Genomic DNA, 21,828 nt, shown 5'->3' with positions numbered 1-21,828 from the left:
CTCCTCCCCCGCTCCCATCCCTCCTCCTCCTCCCCGCTCCCATCCCTCCTCCATCTCCCCGCTCCCATCCCTCCTCCTCCAAACCGCTCCCATCCCTCCTCCTCCTCCCCGCTCCCATCCCTCCTCCTCCTCCCCGCTCCCATCCCTCCTCCTCCTCCCCGCTCCCATCCCTCCTCCTCCTCCTCCTCCCCGCTCCCATCCCTCCTCCTCCTCCTCCTCCCCGCTCCCATCCCTCCTCCTCCTCCTCCTCCCCGCTCCCATCCCTCCTCCTCCTCCTCCTCCCCGCTCCCATCCCTCCTCCTCCTCCTCCTCCCCACTCCCATCCCTCCTCCTCCTCCTCCTCCCCACTCCCATCCCTCCTCCTCCTCCCCACTCCCATCCCTCCTCCTCCTCCCCACTCCCATCCCTCCTCCTCCTCCCCACTCCCATCCCTCCTCCTCCTCCCCACTCCCATCCCTCCTCCTCCTCCCCACTCCCATCCCTCCTCCTCCTCCCCACTCCCATCCCTCCTCCTCCTCCCCACTCCCATCCCTCCTCCTCCTCCCCACTCCCATCCCTCCTCCTCCTCCCCACTCCCATCCCTCCTCCTCCTCCCCACTCCCATCCCTCCTCCTCCTCCCCACTCCCATCCCTCCTCCTCCTCCCCACTCCCATCCCTCCTCCTCCTCCCCACTCCCATCCCTCCTCCTCCTCCCCACTCCCATCCCTCCTCCTCCTCCCCACTCCCATCCCTCCTCCTCCTCCCCACTCCCATCCCTCCTCCTCCTCCCCACTCCCATCCCTCCTCCTCCTCCTCCTCCATCCCTCCTCCTCCTCCTCCATCCCTCCTCCTCCTCCTCCTCCATCCCTCCTCCTCCTCCTCCTCCCCACTCCCACCCCTCCTCCTCCTCCCCACTCCCACCCCTTCTCCTCCCCACTCCCATCCCTCCTCCCCCCCCCACTCCCATCCCCCCTCCTCCCTCCTCAACCCCATGCACCCCTCCTCCCTGTCCCCCCTCCTCACCCCCATCCCCCCTCCTCACCCGCATCCCCGCCCCCCACCCCCCCCCTCGTCTCCGCATCCCTCCCTCCTCACCCCATCACCTCGCCTTCTCACGCCCTCAACCCTCTTCATCAGTATGCCCCTCCCCACCCCCGTCTGCCTCCCATTTGGAGCAAATTTGCAGCCCGGGGCCCGACTCCAACTGGGGGCCCCGACCCAAGAATCCGGCTCCAACTCTGAGTGACAGATTCTCCGCCAATACCCTTCAATTAAGACTGAAAGGACACCGCCTCAAACAGATGTGATGATTTGAGCAGTGCCACCTTTGGTCCTGGCTGCTTCCTACTCTATCATTTGCAATGACGTCACAGAGTAAAATGCTAGAACAGCACATGTGCGGCATTGGTAACAAACACAGCCAAAGAAAAATATTCACTCATGGGTGAGTCGAAAACCAGAGGTCATAACCATAAGATCATTGTTAATTAATCCAATAGGGAATTCAAGAGAAACTTCTTTACCTAAAGTGCGGTAAGAACGTGAAACATACTACCACAAGGAATAGTTGGGATGAATAACATGTATGCATTTAAGTGAAGTTAGCTGAGCATGAGGGAGAAAGGAACAGAAGATATGCTGATAGGTTGTGATGAAGAGTGGTGGGAGGAGGCTCAGGTGGAGCGTTGGGCCAAATAGATTCGACAGCACAGAAACGAGCTATGTAATTCTATTTGTATGACTTGGGGGGGGCAATTTGGAGGTGGGAGGTTCCCCTGCACTTACTGCTCGTCCTTCCGGGTGGTAAAGGTCATGGGTTTGATTGATGCTGTTGAAGGAGGCTTGGCAAGTTGTTCAGTGCATCCTGCTGCCACTGTGTGCCTGTGGTGGAGGAAATCAATGTCTCAGATGGCGAACAGGGTGCCAGGCAAACATATGCTTTGTTCTGGATGGTGTCAAACGTCTTGAGTGTTGTTGGAGCTGGACATCCAGACAAGTAGGGAGTATCTCATCACACTCCCGACTTTTGTCTTGCAGATAGTGGAATGGATTTGGGGATTCAGGCAAAGAGCCATGCACCACAGAACACCCAGCTTCTGGCCCATTATAGTAGCCACAACATTTTTGCGGTTGGTCTAATTAAGCTTCCGGTCAATGGTAACTCCCAAGATGTTGGTGCTAGAGTAATCAAAGGTGGTAACAACATTGATTGTCATGGGGAGGTGGTTAGACTCTCTTGCTGGAGATGATCATTGCCTGGCACTGGTGTAGGGCAAATGTTACTTGCCACTTATTAGCCCAAGCTTGAATGTTTTCCAGGTGCTGCTACGTGCAGACACGGACTCTTTCCTTATTTAAGAAATTGCAAATGGTAGTGAACACTGTGCAATCTCCACTTCTGACCCTAAGATGGAGGGAAAGTCGCTGATGAAATAACTGAAGATATTTGGGCCTAGAACACTGCCCTGAGGAACTCCTGCTGTGATTGCAGGGGCTAGGATGAAGGCCTCCGACAACCACAACCATCTTCCGTTGGGCTAGGTATGACTCCAGCTAGTTGAGGGTTTACCTCCTGATTCCCACTGACTTCAATTTTACTAGGGCTCCTTGAGGCCACACTCAGTCAAATGCTGAATTGAAGTCAAGAGCACTCTCACCTCACCTCTGGAATACAGCTCTTGGTCCATGTTTGCATCAAGGCTGTAACAAAATCTGGAGCTGAGTGGCCTTGGTAGAATCCAAACTGAGCAACAGTAAGCAGGTTATTGGTGAATAAGTGCCACTTGATACATTTGATAACACTGTCGATGAATCCTTCCATCACTTTGCTGATAATTGAGAGCAGGCTGATGGGGCGCTAATTGCCCAGGTTGGATTTGTCATGCTTTTCACGGACAGGGTATACCCAGGCAATTTTCCACATTGTCAGAAAGATGTCGCTATGCAGTTTAACTGAAAGAGCTTGCCTAGAAGAACAATTGGTTCTGTAGCACATCCAGCTAACCCAGCTAAATAATGCATAACTTGCAATGTCAGATCTGCTCACTCGGTCAAACATAACATGCCCACAGTACATTTCACCAGATGGATAAAGTGGCTTAAAGTAAATCAGGAAATAGTATAGAACAGAAATGCACATACCATTGTTAAGATAACCTTGCACACAGTAACACTACAAAGAATGCAACTTTTTAAACCAGCATTGCCACGCCATGGTGGAAGGAAGTATATTAGCTGATTATTCGTGGGCAAGACAGTTATTAGAAGTACATAATTTAATGCACAAAATTTTTCAACTATGGGAGAAGGAAAGACATCCTCACAAAATTACACACTGAGTGGCTAACAATATGGTCATTACATGCATTAAAAATACTCCATGAAAATATGCATTATGGATTGTCTCGTGAATTAAAAAGGCAACCCACTGTATAACAAGCAGTTACGGTGACATGCAAGAGCCACTAAATTTGGGCCTGAACTTTCTCAGAGCGGCAACCAGAATCAGACTCTGCCCCTAATTTTTAAAACCTCAATTTTTTTTGGATCCTATCTCATCCGGCTTTCCGACTCAGGCTGGGTGAGATCAGGGCAGTGCAGCCCGTTCCCCAGGCCTAGTGTCGAAGGAAGCTCTGTCAGCACTAGCTGCCGTAAACCAAATTAGTTTAAAGGTCTAGCCAACCTCAAAGGTCCTTGACAGGCCAGAGAGAATGTAAGTGTATAAGGTAAGTGGGTAGGATTTGAGGGGGGCGGGGGTGGGATGGTGGTGGTGATTGGGGGTTGTGCCTCAGGAGGCTTTGGGGGTGGGCAGTGTGCAGGGGAGGTGGGTTGGGTGAGTCTGGGCCTTTGGTGGAGGGGGTGTCAGCTCTGGACTACAGGTGGTGGGGGGAGGGTTGGTGAGGTGGTGCAGTTCGGGGCAGTGGGTCAGGTTAAGTCCCCTGGGGTGTCAATCTGGGTCTGTGTAATAATTACCCAGAAGTTAGAGACTTTAATTATTCTAACTTTTCTTGCTAAATATTGATGCAACCCAGTCAGAATTATTCAAAGTTTGCGGTTTAAATTGTATTTTCAGATGGTTCCCAGTGCAGGGCAATTGCCCAGGGGAAGTTTGCATTTCTAGGCAATTGCCAGCAATCCTTACACCTGTGAACTTCTAGGGTGGGGTATACTTCCAGGTATACGCCCCCCTCCCCCCACCCACCAATACAACACTTTGGAGCTTAGAAGTTATGGCCTGTTATCTATGGGTAGATACATCTTAACACAGAAAGGATCAAGAAATGTGCTCATGTGTGAAATTGCAGGGAAAATTTTAACTGCTTTGTTCCATCTAATGATCGAAATGCTCATTGGTGGCAGGATGCTCCATTAGAAAATATTTTGTACAATGCATACCGGGAAAGCACAGTTACATTCAATTTCAATTCTAGTACCAGGATATATGGACTAAACTTCCAGATAGAGTAAATGAAGCAATAACTGAATCATTTAAGAAGCAATTTGATGACACAATGTGCAAGGGTGGGGAGAACACTAGGATCCTGCAGGACAGATGAACTTAGATAGGTCCAATTGCCTTCTCCATACTTAATTATCTTGTAATAAAGGAATGAAAGTAATATCATAAACACATCACAATAGATGAAAAAAAATCTATTGTACTTAAAAAAAAATGCTAAAATTGTCCAGGACTCATGCATTCCTGAAATATGTGAAAATTCACCACCTCCATTTAGGCAGGCCCAGTTTCATCTATTGTGTCATTGGTTACCAGGGGTATTGTAGTCACCACTGCAGATTTCATAATGTTTTATTAATTTCTACACAGGGTGCAGCTTAAAGAACTGCATAGTTTTTACCTTCAGGAGGAGGGGGTGGAAATTCATCCTGATCCATGCTGCTAGGGTCTCACCTAGGGTATGTTCTCATTGGAGTGTGCAGTGCATCCCTTGATAGAATTCATTCCCCTGTATGAACAAGGAATATCATTAGTTACGATGGAATTTCTTTTAAAAAAATCTTGGCTGAAAGTCACCAAACAACAACAAAAAAGTTTGATACTTATATAGTTAGCCTCTATCTTTATCTGGAGAAGGTGCAAACTTGTACAGGCATGTGACAAAAATCATTCAGCGATAACAAAAACAGTAAAAACAGGCCCACTACCTAGTCAATTAAAAAATGTCTGCTTATGTGTTCACAATTTTCAATTACAACAGACATACGTTGTTTTAGGTTTCACAAAAGTGAAGCACATGCATAGAGCAAAACAAATTGTGACTTGATTAACAACCACTGTTAAGTTTACCATGTAGTTTGACTCAAATATCCCATTGACCAATCCAAACCAATCAAAAATCAGCTTCTGTCACAAATAGGAAGGGTAAAGCCATCACCACCAAATGGCTCCATTTCCTTCCCCCACCACATCCCCACACCCCCATTTTGAGCAGCCCCCTGCGCAAACCCCAATACCCACACCTAAAATAAGGTATTAAAAGATATTAGCAAACCATCTAATAAAACAGAATTAAAATTATCTAAAGAGTTGCTCATGAACTATGAATGGTTCCTCCCTTGACACCTCATTCCTATTTAACCTCGCTGACTCAGCCACGCCCAGTGTCTCAATTATCTGAATGTTCCGTAAACAGACTCCAAAGCTCCCTCTACTAACACATTTCAGGATTCAGTCAAGTAACAGGCAGCATAAAGGCTCAAATTGATATGGGGTACTCCCCAGGAAGTGTGTTCATCTGTCACTTCCATCTCTCTGACTCACTTAACCTTAACTTCTAATGATCTTCCTGCATCTTCATTTCATCTTCTGTGTCCTTACATTTTGTTTCCCTAATTCTCTTTCTTACCTTCCCGTTTAATTTCCTCTTCTGCTGTTACTACAACCATGGGAGGGGGCTGGAGCAGCAAGTAGAACCAATTGGACATAACAAACACAGACTCAGATTATTGAATGGGTTAAAGGCAGCTATACCAATTACTTTATGGGAAAGATATTGGGGTGCTGTTATATGCTGGCAGTGGGGCCCTAGGGTCTGCTGGATGGTGGTCTTCTATGATGGTGCAGTCTACTGGGGCAGGGTAAGGGCGCTGGCATCTTGGTCTTTTGATAGTCTGAATCATTAAGTTGCTATCCTCCTACCCACCCAAGACAGTTGTAAAAAGCACTCACTTCTGAAATATTCACCAGCAGAAACAACTGACTCCCAATGAGAATCTTTTTTTTTTAAAAAAAGCATCACCAATTTCCTTAGCTATAGCACATTGGATTACCAAATGTCATAAGATTGTAGGTTCAAGTCCAACTCCAGAGCCTTAAGCACAAAATCTAGGCTGGCATTCCAGTGCAGGACAGAGGGAATGCTGCACTGTCTGAGGAGCTGCCCTTCAGATGAGACGTTAAATCAAGGTCCCAGCTGCCCTCTCAGGTGGGCACTATTTGAAGGGCAAGGAAGTTCTCCCCAGTGTCTTGGCCAATAGTTATCCCTCAGCCAACATCACTTAAAAAGATGATCTGATCATTTTCACTTTGCTGTTTGTGGGAGCTTCATGTACACAAGTTGGCCGTCACATTTCCTACATTGCAGCAGTGACTGGGCTTCAAAAGTAGTTCTTTGTACATAAGGGGTGTACTGAGGTCATGAATGGCACTACATAATGCAAGCCTTCCCCATTCTATATCTATCAATCACTCTCTCCAATGCTGATTACTTTCTCTGGTTGGGAATTGCCACATTGTGGATTTCTGAGGCAAATATTTGCAGACTTGTTGAAAATGCTTATTCCATGAGTTAAGGATTAAATAAATAATAATAATAGACTAATGAACAAAGCTAGAGCATGCAGAGTCATGGGACAAATAGCACAATGGATATTTAGTGGGCTACAAGACAAAGTAGAGCGGAGGAATAAAGCGCAATACTCAGATTGGCAGAAGGTAGGAAATGGGGTCCCACAGGGATCAGTGCTGGGACCACTGCTGTTCATAATTTCTATAAATGATTTAGACTCTGGAATCAAAAATATAATTTCTAACTTTGTGAATGACACCAAATTGGATGGTGGGGGGGAGGTTGTCACCACTGAGGAGAACTGCAACAAATTACAAAACAACATTAGCAAACTTGCATACTGATAATTGGCAAATAAATTTCAACAAAGACATAAATCAGGAGATAATGAGGGCATGTAAAAAAGGCAGTACATTAATCATGGGTGACTTTGCTCTTCGTGTAGATTGGGAAAATCAAATTGGCAGAGGTAGACATGAGCAAGGTTTCGTAGGACAGGATATTGAGTTAGGCGAGTGGGGGGGGGCGGGGTCCGCTCGCCGACACGTAAAATGACGCGGGATGATGTCAGGCGGAACTCCTGACGTCACCCTGTGTCATTTCAATTTTCAGGTTGGCAGGGATGCAGCCGAATCAGCTGTGGGCCCGCCAACGTGTCAACGGCCAACTGAGGCCATTTAAAAACTAATTGAACTAGTTAAAGGACCTGCCCGTCCAACCTTAAGGTTAACGGGCAGGCCAGGAGCCCTGGCAGGCTTCAGAAAAAGCATGAAACCTCATCCACCGGCAGGATGAGGTTTCATGTAGGTTTTTAAAAATTTTAAAGTTTAATTAAAAGTGATGGACATGTCCCAACTTATGTGACAATGTCACATGAGGGGACATGTCAGGGAAATTTTATTTTTCTATATTTCACATTTTTGAATTTGGCGCCGATCTCCCTGAGGCAGCACTTAGCCTCAGGGAGATGAGTGCGCTCGCTCATGCACATGCGCGAATGAGCAAGCGCAAAAGAGCGCACTCTCGGCTTAGGGAATCATCCCCCCTCCCGCCCCCTGCCCGCACAGGGAGCGCATAGCATTTCCTGGTGGACGTCACGCTGGACAGGCCTTAATTGGCCCACCCACGTAAAATGGCGGTACGCCCCTAAGGCACCCTGCACGTGCCCACTCCTGAACTTCCCCCAACGGGGGGAAAATTCTTCCCATAGAGTGTATTCGGGACAGTTTCTTAGAACAATATGCTGTGGATCCAACCAGGGATCAGGTTATTTTGGATCTGGTAATGTGTAATGAGGCAGGTTTAATAACTGATTTCAGAGTAAAGGATTCCCTAGGAAACAGTGACCATAACATGGTACAATTTAGCATTCAGGGTCGGAAATAACTGTGCTAAACTTAAATAAGGGTAATTACAATGGAATGAGGGCAGAGTTCAATGGAGTGGACTGGGAAAGGAGTTTAGCAGAAACGACAGTTGATGAACAATGGCAGACGTTTACGAAAATAGTTCACGACTCTCAACAAAGGTATATCCCAGTGTGGAAGAATGATTGTAGGAAGGGGATAAACCAACCATGATTAACTAAGGAAGTTAAGGACAGTATCAAATTGAAAGAAAAAACATACAATGTGGCAAAGATTAGTGGTAAACTAGAGGATTGGGAAAGTTTTAAAAACAAAAGATGACCAAAGCAATAATAAAGAGGGAGAAAATAAACTTTGAGGGTAACTACAATAATAGCAAGTAATATAAAAACAGACAGTAAGAGCTTCTTTAAATATATAAAAAGGAAGAGAGATCAAAGTGAACATAGACCCCTTACAGAATGAGGCTGGGGAAATAATAATGGGGAACCAGGAAATGGCAGAGGAGTTGAAAAAATACTTTTTGCTTCACTCTTCATGGTAGAAGATACTAACAGCATTTCAAAAATACTAAATAATCAAGGAGCAAAAGGGGGTGGGGGGGAAATAAATACAATAACTATCACTAGAGAAAAAGTACCAGGGAAACTAATGGGGCTAAAAGGCCAAGAAGTCCCTGGACCTGATGGGTTGCTCCTAGGATATTAAAGGTAGTAGCTACACAGATAGTGGATGCACTGGCAGTAATCTTCCAAGAATCATTAGATTCTGGAGAAGTCCCAGAGAATTGGGAAATGGCCAATGTGACATCCTTATTCAAAAAGGGAGATAAAAAAACAGGTAACGATAGGAAAGTTACCTTAACATCTGTCATTGGGAAAATGTTGGAGTCTATTATAAAGGATGTAATAGCAGAGCATTTAGAAATACATAATCTAGTCAAGCAGAGTCAGCATGGCTTCATGAAGGGGAAATCATGCCAGACAATTTTATTAGAATTCTTTGAGGAGGTAAGGAGGATAGATAAAGTGGGACCAGTAGATGTAATATATTTGGATTTCCAAAAGGTGTTCAATAAGGTACCACAAGTAAGGCTACTTAATAAGGTAAGAGCCCATGGTGTTGGGGGTAGTTGGGGGCATGGAGAAAGGATTGGCTAACTAATAGAAGACAGAGTTGGGATAAGGGGGGCATTTTTGGGATGGAAACCTGTAACTAGTGGAGTTCCACAGGGATCAGTGCTGGGGCCTCAGTTATTTACAATATATATTAATGACTTAGATGTACTATCTCCAAGTTTGCAGATGACACAAAAATAGGTGGGAAGGCAAGTGGTGAGGATGACACAAGTAGTCTACAGAGGGATACAGACAGGTTAAGTGAGTGGGTAAAAATGTGGCAGATGGAATATAATGTGGGAAAATGTGAGGTTTTACACTTTGGCAGGAAGAATAGAGGTGCTGAATATTACTTAAATTGAGAAAGACTGCAGAAGGCTGCAGCAGAGGGGGATTTGGGAGTTATTGTGCATGAATCCCAAAAAATTAACATACAAGTTCAACAGATAATAGGTAAGGCAAATGGAATGTTGGCCTTTATTTCAAAGGGAATCTGATATAAAAATAAGGAAGTCTTGCCAAAACTATACAAGGCACTAGTTAGACCACACCTATAATACTGTGAACAATTTTGGTCCCCCTACCGTAGGGGAGATATACTGGCACTGGAGGCAGTCCAGAGAAGATTCACTAGATTGATTCCGGGTATGGAGGGATTTTATGAGGAGAGGTTGAGTAGGTTGGGCCTGTACTCATTGGAGTTTAGGAGAATGATAGGTGACCTTATTGAAACATAAGATTCTTAAGGGGCTTGACAGGGTAGATGCTGAGAGGGTTGTTTCCCCTTGTGGGAGAGTCTAGGACCAAAGGTAACAATCTCAGAGTAAGGGAGCACCCATTTAAAAGAGAGATGAGGAGGAATTTCTTATCTGAGAGCAGTCAATCTGTGGAACTCTTTACCACAGAGGGCTGTAGAGGCTGGGTCATTAAATATATTCAAGACTGAGATAGACAGACTTTTAATCCCTAAGGGAATCAGAGGTTATGGGGAAAGACAGGAAAGTGAAGCTGAGGATTATCAGATCAGCCATGATCTCATTGAATGGCACAGCAGACTCAATGGGCTGAATGGCCTACTTCTGCTCCTACGTCTTACGGCCTTATGACAAGTGTGAGGTATTAAATTTTGACAAGAAAAATAAAGAGATCACATAGTACTTGGAAACTAAGAATCTAAATATGGTAGAGGAGCAAAGGGTTCTACAAGTACAAATACATCAGTCACTCAAAGTTGCAATGCAGGTTAATAGGGCCTTAGCAAAAGAAAAACAAGTACTAGGGTTTATTGCTAGAGGAATAAAACCAAACAGTAGAATCGTTACATTAAACTTGTGACGAACTTTGGTTAGACCACACTTGGAGTACTTTGTATGGTTCTGGTCGGCAAATTATAAAAAGGGATATAAGGACGCTGTACAGAGTTGAAAATAGCTTTACAAGGACGATAACAGAACTGCAGAAAGGATGAACAGCCTGGGTACCTTCTCTTTTGACATTAAAAAAAAGAGATGGCTAAAGGCTGACCTCATGAAGGTCTTTAAAATTAGGAAAGCTGTGATAGAGTAGAGATAATGTTGACAGAAAGAAGATAAAATTATTCCATTTGTGGGGAAGAGCTAAACTAGAGGCCATCAACATAAGATCGTCATCAAGAAATCAAATGCTAAATTCCAAAGAAACTTCTTTACTCAGAGTAGTGAGAATGTGAAAATTCCTACCATAAGGAGTATTGAGGCGAAGGGTGTAGATGTTTATCTAGCTTCCTCTAAATACACGAGGAAGAAGGGAATAAAGGGTTATGATGATAATGATAGATAAGAGAGGATGGAATGAGGCTCAAATGGAACATGAATACTGACATGGACTGGTTGGGATGAATGGCCTATATTCGTATTGTATATTCATTATAAGACTACGTAAATTGCAATTTCGCTTGCAAGTTATTAAGTCAACTTTAGTGGTAGAAAAAATATTGCTCTCAACTTCAGATCCAGTTAACGCCTGATTCTAATGATTAGAAAATATTCAATCCAGGTCATGGTAAAGTCCACTTCTCACATAATGAAGCAAGTACTATTTTTCCCAAAGTCAGGGTAACTCAAATAGCTCTTGGGGAACAATTCAAAGAAAAATCTAATGATCCAATACTATAGGGGCAGGTGAGAGTGCCTGTCCTTGACATCAATGCAGCATTTAATCAAGTGTGGCATCAAGAGCCCTGGAAAAAATTGAAGCCATTGGGAATCGGGGAGAAACTCTCCACTGGTTGGAGTCATATCTGGCACAAAGGAAGATGGTTATAGCTGTTGGAGACAAATCATCTCAGTTCCAGAACATCACTGCAGGAGTTCCTCAAGGTAATGTCCTAGGCCTAACTATCTTCAGTTGCTTCATCAATGACCTTCCAAACATTACAAGGTCAGAAGTGGGGATGTTCGCTGATGATTACACAATGTTCAGCATGATTCGTGACTCCTCAGATGCTGAAGCAGCCCATATCCATGGCTTGAGCTGAAAAGTGTCAAGTAACATTCGCACACACACAAGTGCCAAACAATGACCATCTCCAACAAGAGAGAATCTAACCGTCGCCCCTTGACATTCAATGGCATTATCACTGAATCCTCCCACTATCAACATCCAGGGAGTTGCCATTGACCAGAAACTGAACTGGCCACATCAGACGCTGGGAAATCTAAGGCAAGTAACTCACCTCCTGACTCCCCAAAGCTTGCCCACTATCTAAAAGGAATGTGATGGAGTACTCTTCACTTACCTGGATGAGTGCAGTTCCATCAACACTCAAGAAGCTCAATACCATCCAGGACAAAGCAACCCACTTGATCAGCAACCCATCTACTAACTTAAATGTTCGCTCCCTGCACCACCAACACACAGTGGCAGCATTGTGTACTATATATAACATGCACTGCAGCAACTCACCAAGGCTCCTTCAACAGCACTTTCCAAACTCGCAGCCTCTACCATCTGGAAGGAAAAGTGCAGCAGACACATGGGAACACCACCACCTGCAAGTTCCCCTCCAAGCCACACACCATCCTGACTTGGAACTATGTCACCATTCTTTCACTGTTGCTAGGTCAAAATCCTGGAACTCCCTTCCTAACAGCACTGTGGGTATACCTGCTGGACTGCAGTGGTTCAAGGTGGCAGTTCTCAAGGGCAATTTGGGATGGGCAACAAACGTTGGCCTAAGCAGTAATGCCCATACCATGAAAGAATAAAAAAAAACCTGGTGAGGTGGGAAACAAAAAATTGGTTCAGTAGATTCCTTGGTCATCAAGCCACCTTGTGTGGTGCTGTGATCACATAAAATACCTTAAAAGGAGTGACAAGATGTGGACAGGCTACTCTGCAATGAATTTATGCAGTATTGCATCAAAAATATTCAATTCCGACAGGATTGTTGCTGCTCTAATTCTAAAATATCACCAGTTCAAAACACATTATTAGATGCTCCAAATGCTCCATTTATGGACTATGATAAACTGTCAACTTCACACCAGAACGTCTACCTTCCACCACAGTACCTAGTAGGCAGTACAAAATATTGATAACTGTTGAGGCACATAACTTCCAATTCTGCATACAAAAAAGTTACTTCTGTAAACCCACAGGTAAGCATTTACTAAACTAATCTAATGCCAATTTACCATAACCTTGGGGCTTTAGATATTTTTAATTGAAAATGATTATTACAGGTTTCAAAAGGTTAGAGTACATACATGATCAGAGAAATTGCCAGGTGACTGTCTACTGCTCCATCGCCAGACTCATTTGAAACTAATGCCACACTAAATTGAGGGGTGTAATTAACACAAAGGAAGACAGCAACAAAGCTATAGAAGATATTAATAAGCTTGCAGAGTTAACATTTAACTGACAAGTTAATTTCAATATAGATACCTGTGAGGTGGTACATTTTGGTAGGAGAAATAGAGGCCATGTACTGCTCGGGTAATAAGAATCTGAATAAGAATGAAGACTAAAGGAAACTATGAATCACTAAAAGTAGTGACATGGGTTAATAAAGCCATAAAAAGCAAACCATGAGCTGGGATTCACTTGTAGAAGGACAGAATTGAAAAGTGAGAAGCTATGATAGATTTGTATATTGTTAGGCCACTCCTGGAGGACTATGCACAGCTCTGGTCTCCAGGTTATAAAAAGGAATCGAGCTGTTATAAGAGGTATAGTTAAGGATGATACCAGAACAACTAAGAGGCTACAACTGTCAGGAAAGACTAAAAAGACCAGAACTTCTGTGTAGAAAAGAGGCTGCTGAGAGGTGACTTGATGGAGGTCTTCAAGATAATAAAAGGATTTACCCTACCTGTGGGGTAGGGGGGAAGAATCTAAAACTAAGCCATAACTATGCATCATTAAAAATCAAATAGGGAATTCAGCAGAAACTTCATTAGGCAGAAGGCGGTTAGGGAATGTGGGACACACTACTACCACAGGGAGAAGTTAAGGTGAATAGCAAGATGCATTTAAGGAAAAGCTAGATAAGCATGAGGCTGAAAAGAGCAGAATAACTGATAGGGTTGCTTGAAGAAAGGTGGGCAGAGACTCATGTGGAACATAAAAAGAGCAGCAAAGACCAGAAGGCCCAAACTGCCCATTTCTGTGCTTTAAACTTGATGGGTCAGATTCTCAAATACTGGTGGGGTCATGACCCAGTGCAAGCTAATTTGAATATCAATCTCCCGAGGCCATCTCAAAATCCCAACGCCTCTGGACAGTTTGAAATTTTCAAAGTGCTGGTGGGGAGGGAGGGAACAGGGAAGCTCATCACTAATTAACAGCCCATTAAACTCCTTTCAGAGCTCATTAATGGTCCTGGGCAGTCAAGAATGCAATTTTTAAAGCTTATTGCTGTGAACGCGAGCAGTTTGGTGCACATTAGTGCGTAGCTGTCAAGTTCCCTGAGGGGCCAAAGAAAAGTTTCTGTTGTGACAGTGAAAGTCATCAAGTCTCAGGTCATCACCTTAGTTTGGTCCAGTCATCCTCATTCCCATTTATTCTTCATGGCCTTCAGATGAGCTATCTGGTCTAACCAGCAAAGCAGTGGCAGCTCCCAACATGGCCGCTTTCTACCTTTGCCAATGATGCCAGATAGACAGCTCCCACCTCCTGGAGGTGCTCAGCAACACTAAATTGGGTGTCCACTGTCCACTAACATTCAAAACAGCATCCTGTGAGCTTTGCAGCTGAGGCGAGGGACCAGGACCCAGAATTCATCAGGCTGTTGGATTCCCAATCTCACTTGGAAAATGCGGCCTGACACAACCAACTGATCTCTAGATCAGAAGCACAAAATAAATCTTTAGGCTAAGTAGTTGACTCTAATGGATAACTACAAAAAAAAACTGAACTATAAATAGTTTTTAAAAACTCAGAAACAAAAACAAAAATAGCTGGAAAAACTCAGTAGGTCTGACAGCATCTGCGGAGAGGAATATAGTTAACGTTTCGAGTCCGTGTGATTCTTCATCAGAAGAGTTTTTATTTTAAAAAACTCAGAACTGATGGGCATTATGTGCCTCTGAAGAGTTTTTGGGTAGAGTTCACAGGTTAAATATTGACAATTTGTAATCCAATTTCTGATTAAACAGCATTGTTGTCCTATCAGAGAGGAATGGAAAAGTGAGCATTGTGCAGAGTAAAGACAAAAACTATTCACAAAATCTCAGTGTATTCAACATGTAACAGCAGCTTTATTCAAAGAAACACGTCATATGATGACTCAGAGGGTTTGAATCATAAACTCTGGTCCCACCTAAGCTAGATAACTAAGTGCATTATGTGGGTTCAATTCCATTCTTGTCAAAATGCCAGCACACAAGACAAATTCATATTCTATTCTTGTAATAGTCCTGCTTTTACAGGTAAAAAGCACTGTCTTATACAGTTGATTGATAAAAGGCAATTCATCTACATTTAATTAGTGACTTATCTTCCTATATAGAGAGTGATGCTCCTTTGGGGAAGAGGGGAATTTTTTGTAAAATATTCCAAGGTCATCTGGAGATTTGGTGAATACAAAGCTGAAATTATGGTTGTAATAACAATTACTGCCAGAGAAAAAAAAAATCTTCATGCTAAGATTGAAAAGGTTACTCAGAATGGAACAACTTTCAAATGATAGATTCCCTTAAATATCACAGTGACTTGTTTAATCTTGATTGGTTTAAGAAATTATATGTTTTTTCCCCCACAGTAATATATCAGGGCTGCTTCCCAAATGCTGGTGGGATGAATCCACATCTTTAGCTTAAATTAAACAGAAGCACATAGGCATCTTGTAAATTTAGTGCAGCTTATCCTAAATGACACCTACCCTCCCTCCTTCCCATTGTGTTCACTTGTTGAGTTTCGGTCTTCTCTGTTGCAATTTAATTGTGCCGGTTACTATAGATACAGATTTAAGGATGTTGAATCATGTAGCTACTATTAAGAAGCTACTCCATCTCTCATGTGAAGCAGCTTAGTAATAACAATTAGAAATAGCTCCACACTTAAGGATTATACCATTTAAGATGCAAATGCTCCTTCAAATTTCAATCATCAACCACAGGCTCCCTTTTTCCACAAGCTTCAAGTCATTAACAGATAAAATGGATACGAAGATCTGAAAGAAAAATAGGCTAAAAATCTTAAGTAATATAATTCATAACTAAAAGATTACTTTGTGTGGAACAATCTTCAAATGACAGCTCTTGTAAATATCAGTCATTTCTTTAATCTCGATTAGTTTGAGGAATCACTTTTTCCTCCCTTCAGTAATTTATCAGGGCTGCTTCCCACATGCTCCCCAACAGGAACTGAGGTGGCAAGACGGAATCATGCTGTTGACTGAAGGATGGCAAAAAAGGTCACAATGTAGATAGTCTTACTACAATAGAAATCTTGCTACAAAGTATTCCGTTTGCAAGCAAACCTCCAAGAACCATATTTTTTAAAAATTCATTAATGGAATGTGGATATCACTGGCAAGGCCAGTAATTATTGCCAATCCAAATTTCCCTCGAGAAGGTGATGATGAGCTGCCTCCTAAAACTGCTACAAGTCCATGTAATGAAGATTCTCTTATCATACTGCTAGGCAGGGAGAGCCAAGATTTTGACCTAAAATGGTGAGAGACTTGAAGGAGACCATGGAGTTGGTGGTGCCCTCATACACCAGCTGCCCTCCAGATGGCAGAGTCATGGGCGTGGGAGGTGTTATCAAAGAAGCCTTTGCAAGTTGCTGCACTGCTTCTTGTAGACATTACACACTGCAGACACGTTGTGCTGGTGGTGGAGAGTGAGAATGTTTAAAGCTGTAGTGCCAATTAAGCAAGTTGCTTTGTCCTGGATGGTGTTGAGCTTCTTGAGTGTTGCTGGAGCTGTACTCATCCAGGCAAGTAGAGACATTCCTTCGCACTTTTGACTTGACTTAAGATAGATTTTGGGGAGTCAGGAGGTGGGTCACTCATCACAGAATACATAGCTTCTGATCTGCCCCTGCAGCCATCATTAATTATGTGGCTGGTCCAAGTAATTTTCCAGTCAATGGTAACTTCCATGGTATTGATGGTGGGGAATTAGGCAGTGGTTATGCTGTTGACTGTCAGGGAGAGATGGTTTGGCTCTCATTAGAGATAAACATTGTCAGGCACTTTTACAGCACAAATGTTACTTATCAGCCAAAACCAGAATGTTGTCCAGGAGTGTACCATTATCTGAGGAGTTAATAATAAAGTGAACACTGTTCAATCATCAGTAAACAATCCCCACTCTGACCTTATGATGGAGGAAGGTCATTGCTGAAATAGGTGAAGAGGGTTTCACTTAAGAGATTGCCTTGAGGAACTCCTGCAGCAATGCCCTGTGGCAGAGATGCTTGGCCTCCAACAACCACAACCATTTTGCTTTAAGCTAAGTATAACTCCAGCAGATGGAGAATTTTCCTCCCGTTTACCATCAACTTCAATATTATTAGGGTTCTTTAATGTCACATATGGTCAAATTCTGCCTCAAGGTCAAGGGCAGTCACTCTCACCTCTGGAATTCAGCTCTTTTGTCCATGTTTGGATCAAGACAATAATGGAGTCTGGAGCAGTCGTCCTGACAGAACCCAGGCAGCAATGAACAGGTTATTGGCGACGAAGTGTCCTTAATAGCTCAATGGCTCCTTGCATCATTTTGCTGATGATTGAGGGGAGACTGGCATGGCTGCAATTGGCTGGGTTGGATTTGTCTTGCTTTTTGTGGACATGACATGCCTGGGTAATTTTCCACTTTGTTGGGTAGATTGTCAGTGTTGTAACTCTTTTGAGTCAACCAAAATTGTCAGTGTTGTAGGTGTACTTGAGCAGCTTGACCAGAGGCTCAGCTAATTTTGGAGCACATCTTCAGCATTGCAGCTGGGATACGGTCAGGGCCATAGCTGTTGTATTCAATGTGCTTAGCCATTTCTTGATAACATGTGGAGTGAATCGAATTGACTGAATATTGACTTCTGTAATGGTGAGAACTTCAGTAGGAGGCCAAGATAGACCATCCACTAGACACTTCCGGATGAAGAAGGTTACAAACAGTTAGCTTTGTCTTTTGCACTCACATGCTGGGATCTTCTATCATTGAGAAAGGGAATGATCACAGAGCCTCCTCCTTCTCTTAGTTGGTTAATTGTCCACATCATTTACCTGAATGTGGCAGGACTACAGAGCTATGATCTGATCCATTGGTTGTGCAATTGCTTAAATCCGACTATAGCAAAATCCTGGCATGCTCTTCCACAAGCCTCACTGAATCAGGGTTAACCTCCTGGCTTGATGCTACTGGTAGATCGAAGGATCATGAGGTTACATATTCTGTTGATATTAATGGTTCACCGCACCTCATGCTTGACTAGTTTTGAGCTGCTAGATCTGTTCTGAACCTATCCAATTAGCAATGGGATAGATGGGACCGCGTCTCAATGTGGAATGTGCAGTGGTCACTCCCACCAATACTATTATGGACAGATGCATCTGCAACAGTTGGATTGGCAAGGACCAAGTCAAGCATATTTCCCCTTGTGTTGGTTCCCTCACCACCTGCCACAAGCTCAGTCTGGCAGATATATTGCTCACAGCTCCGTCAGCTCAGTCAGTGGTGCTACTACCAAGCTACTTTTGGTGACAGACATTGAAGGCCCCCCCACCATTCTGTGCCCTTGCTGCTCGCTGTACTTCTTCTCAGTCATGTTAGTCATGTTCAACATTGAAGATTCATCAGCTGAGGGAGGGCAGTTGGTGGTAACTAGGAAATTTCCTTTATTCAGATTTGACCAGCTGCCATGAGACTTCATGTCAGAATCAATGTTAAGGATTCGCAGGCCCACTACTTCTTGACTGTAGAGGCCACTGTGCCACCACCTCTGGTGGGTCTGTCCTGCCAGTGGAACAGAATATTCCTAGGGATGGTAATGGAGGAGTTTGGGGCACTGGCTGAAAGGTATGATTCTGTGAGAATGACTACTTTAGGCTATTACTTGACTCGTCTCTGAGACAGCTCTCCCAATATTGGTACAAGTCTTCAGATATTAGTGAGTAGGACTTTTGCAGGGCTCTGCGTTTGTTTGTCATGTCCAATTCAAACCCCTAGGTCAATGTCAGGTGGTCTGTCTGATTTTATTCTTATTATACTTTGTGATAGCAACTTGGTACAACTGAGCAGCTTGCTGAGCCATTTCAGAGAGCAGTTAAGAATCAACCACTTTGCTGTCAGTCTGGAGTCACATCTAGACCAGAGCGGGTAAGGACCACAGATGGGCTTTTAATGACAATGTCTTCTTTACTGAGACTAGCGTTTTATTCCAGATTTTTACTTACTTAACTGAATTTAAACTCTCCAGTTGCTGTGGCAATTTAAATTCGTGTCTCTGGATCATTTATAACTAAAGCCACCAGTAACACTGGCTTCCTAGGAAGAAACCTCAAACTACTCTATTACCATTTGAACTGCTTCTAAAGTTATATTAAAATCACAGTCAGCAAGAAAGGGTGGTCTAGCTGCAAGCAACTTCCATACAGCCCACATGAATTAACATGAGAACCAGGCCATGACTAATGGGAAAATGGGATTACAGAAGTCCGATAAAAGCAAAATACTGCAGATGCTGGAAATATAGAACAAAAACAAAAACAAAAACAAAAACACCTGGAAAAACTCAGCAGGTCTGACAGCATCTGCGGAGAGGGATACAGTTAATGTTTCGAGTCCGTATGACTCTTCATCAGAACTTAAAAATAAAGAAATGAGATGAAATATAAGCTGGTAGAGGGGGGTGGGAGGGACAGGTAGAGCTCGATAGGGGGCCAGTGATAGGTGGAGGCCAAGAAGAGACTGCCAAAGATGTCATAGACAGAAGGACAAAAGGGGTGTTGATGGTGGTGATATTATCTAAAGGATGTGCTAATGGGGACATTAAGGGTAACAAGCAGGACAAGCTAGTGGCAGATGGCCCTAGTGGGGGTGGGGTGGGGTGGGCTAAAAGGTGGAGATGAAACAATAGATCAAAATAAATTTAAAAGTAGGTAGGAAAAGAAAAATATATTTGTTAAAAAATTATAAATTATTCGAAAAAGGGGGATCGGAAAGGGGGTGGGGATGGAACAGAGAGTTCATGATCTGAAATTGTTGAACTCAATATTAAGTCCGGAAGGCTGTAAAGTGCCTAGTCGGAAGATGAGGTGCTGTTCCTCCAGTTTGTGCTGAGCTTCACTGGAACATTGCAGCAGGCCAAGGACGGACATGTGGGCATGAGAGCAGGTTGGTGTGTTGAAATGGCAAGCGACAGGGAGGTCTGGGTCATGCTTGCAGACAGACCAAAGGTGTTCCGCAAAGCGGTCACCCAGTCTGCGTTTGGTCTCTCCAATGTAGAGCAGACCGCATTGGGAGCAGCGAATGCAAGTAGATTAAATTGAGGGAAGTGCAAGTGAAGCGCTGCTTCACTTGAAAGGAGTGTTTGGGCCCTTGGACGGTGAGGAGGGGGGAAGTAAAGGGGCAGGTGTTGCACCTTCTGCGGTTGCATGGGAAGGTGCCGTGGGAGGGGGGTTGAGGTATAGGGGGTGATGGACGAGTGGACCAGGGTGTCCCGGAGGGAATGGTCCCTGCATAAAGCCTCCGGGGGGGGTGACGGGAAGATGTGTTTGGTGGTGGCATCATGCTGGAGTTGGCAGAAATGGCGGAGGATGATCCTTTGAACATGGAGGCTGGTGAGGACAAGGGGGACCCTATCATGGTTCTGGGAGGGAGAGGAAGGTGTGAGGGTGGATGCGCGGGAGATGGGCCAGACACGGTTGAGGGCCCTGTCAACCAACCTGGGTGGAAAACCTCGGTTAAGGTTGAAGGAAGGCAAGTCAGCGGAACTGCTTTGGAAAGTGGCATCATCAAAATAGATGCGATGGAGGCGAAGGAACTGAGAGAATGGGATGGAGTCCTTACAGGAAGCGGGGTGTGAGGAGCTGTAGTCGAGGTAGCTGTGGGAGTCGGTAGGCTTGTAATGAATATTGGTGGACAGTCTATCACCAGAAATTGAGACAGAGAGGTCAAGGATGGGAAGGGAAGTGTCAGTGATGGACCACGTGAAATTGATGGAGGGGTGGAAATTGGAAGCAAAATTAACAAATTTTTCCAGATCCAGACGAGAGCATGAAGTGGCACCAAAGCAGTCATCGATGTACCGGAGAAAGAGTTGTGGGAGGCAGCCTGAGAAGGACTGGAACAAGGAATGTTCCACATTCCCCATAAAGAGACAGGCATAACTGGGGCCCATGCAGGTACCCATAGCCACACCTTTTATTTGGAGGAAGTGAGACGAGTTTAAGGAGAAATTGTTCAGTGAGAGAACAAGTTCAGCCAGACGGAGGAGAGTAGTGGTGGATGGGGATTGTATGGGCCTCTGTTCAAGGAAGAAGCGGAGAGCGCTCAGACCATCCCGGTGGGGGATGGAGGTGTAGAGGGATTGGACGTCCATGGTGAAGAGGAGGCGGTTGGGGCCAGGGAACTGGAAATTGTTGATATGATGTAGGGCGTGAGAGGAATCGCGGATGTAGATAGGAAGAGACTGGACAAAGGGAGAGAGAATGGAGTCAAGATAGCAAGAAATGAGTTCGGTGGGGCAGGAACAGGCTGACACAATCGGTCTGCCGGGACAGTCCTGTTTGTGGATTTTGGGTAGGAGGTAGAAGCAGGCCGTCCGAGGTTGGAAGCTGTGGAGGGAAGATCTCCAGAGGAAGTCATGTCAGTTGAAGAGCTAGTCCCAGCATAGACATGAACAGTTGAATGGTTTCCTTCTGTGCTGTACTTCTTAACAGTTTAATAATGGCTGTAATAATATGGCCATATGACCTTAAAACTGGGCTTGAGATCCAGCTGAAATATTGCAAGTCTTCTAGAATATAATGAACTTACTTGCAAGGAAAGTAGATCAAGCCATCCAGAGTTCAGCAGATTTCCACCACTTGATCTAGTTAAATGGAAGTTTCTAAAGTCCAAAAT

At 44.3% G+C, this 21,828-nt stretch overlaps 1 protein-coding gene across 3 annotated transcripts in view; it reads right to left on the bottom strand.

Moving 5' to 3' along the window:
- Positions 1–21,828, bottom strand: part of arhgef10 (Rho guanine nucleotide exchange factor (GEF) 10) — a 340,903-nt gene that overhangs the window by 281,683 nt on the left and 37,392 nt on the right. For all 3 annotated transcript variants that reach the window (XM_078541897.1, XM_078541898.1, XM_078541899.1), the window contains exon 2: positions 4,840–4,947. In XM_078541897.1, the coding sequence (XP_078398023.1) occupies positions 4,840–4,876 (37 nt within the window). In that variant the 5' untranslated portion in view covers positions 4,877–4,947. The remainder of the gene's footprint in view (positions 1–4,839; positions 4,948–21,828) is intronic.

This window comes from Cetorhinus maximus, chromosome 5 (assembly GCF_964194155.1).
Source record: "Cetorhinus maximus chromosome 5, sCetMax3.hap1.1, whole genome shotgun sequence".
NCBI lineage: Eukaryota > Metazoa > Chordata > Chondrichthyes > Lamniformes > Cetorhinidae > Cetorhinus > Cetorhinus maximus.
Note: the sequence above shows the minus strand (reverse complement) of the source record. Positions and strands in the feature narration are given on the sequence as shown.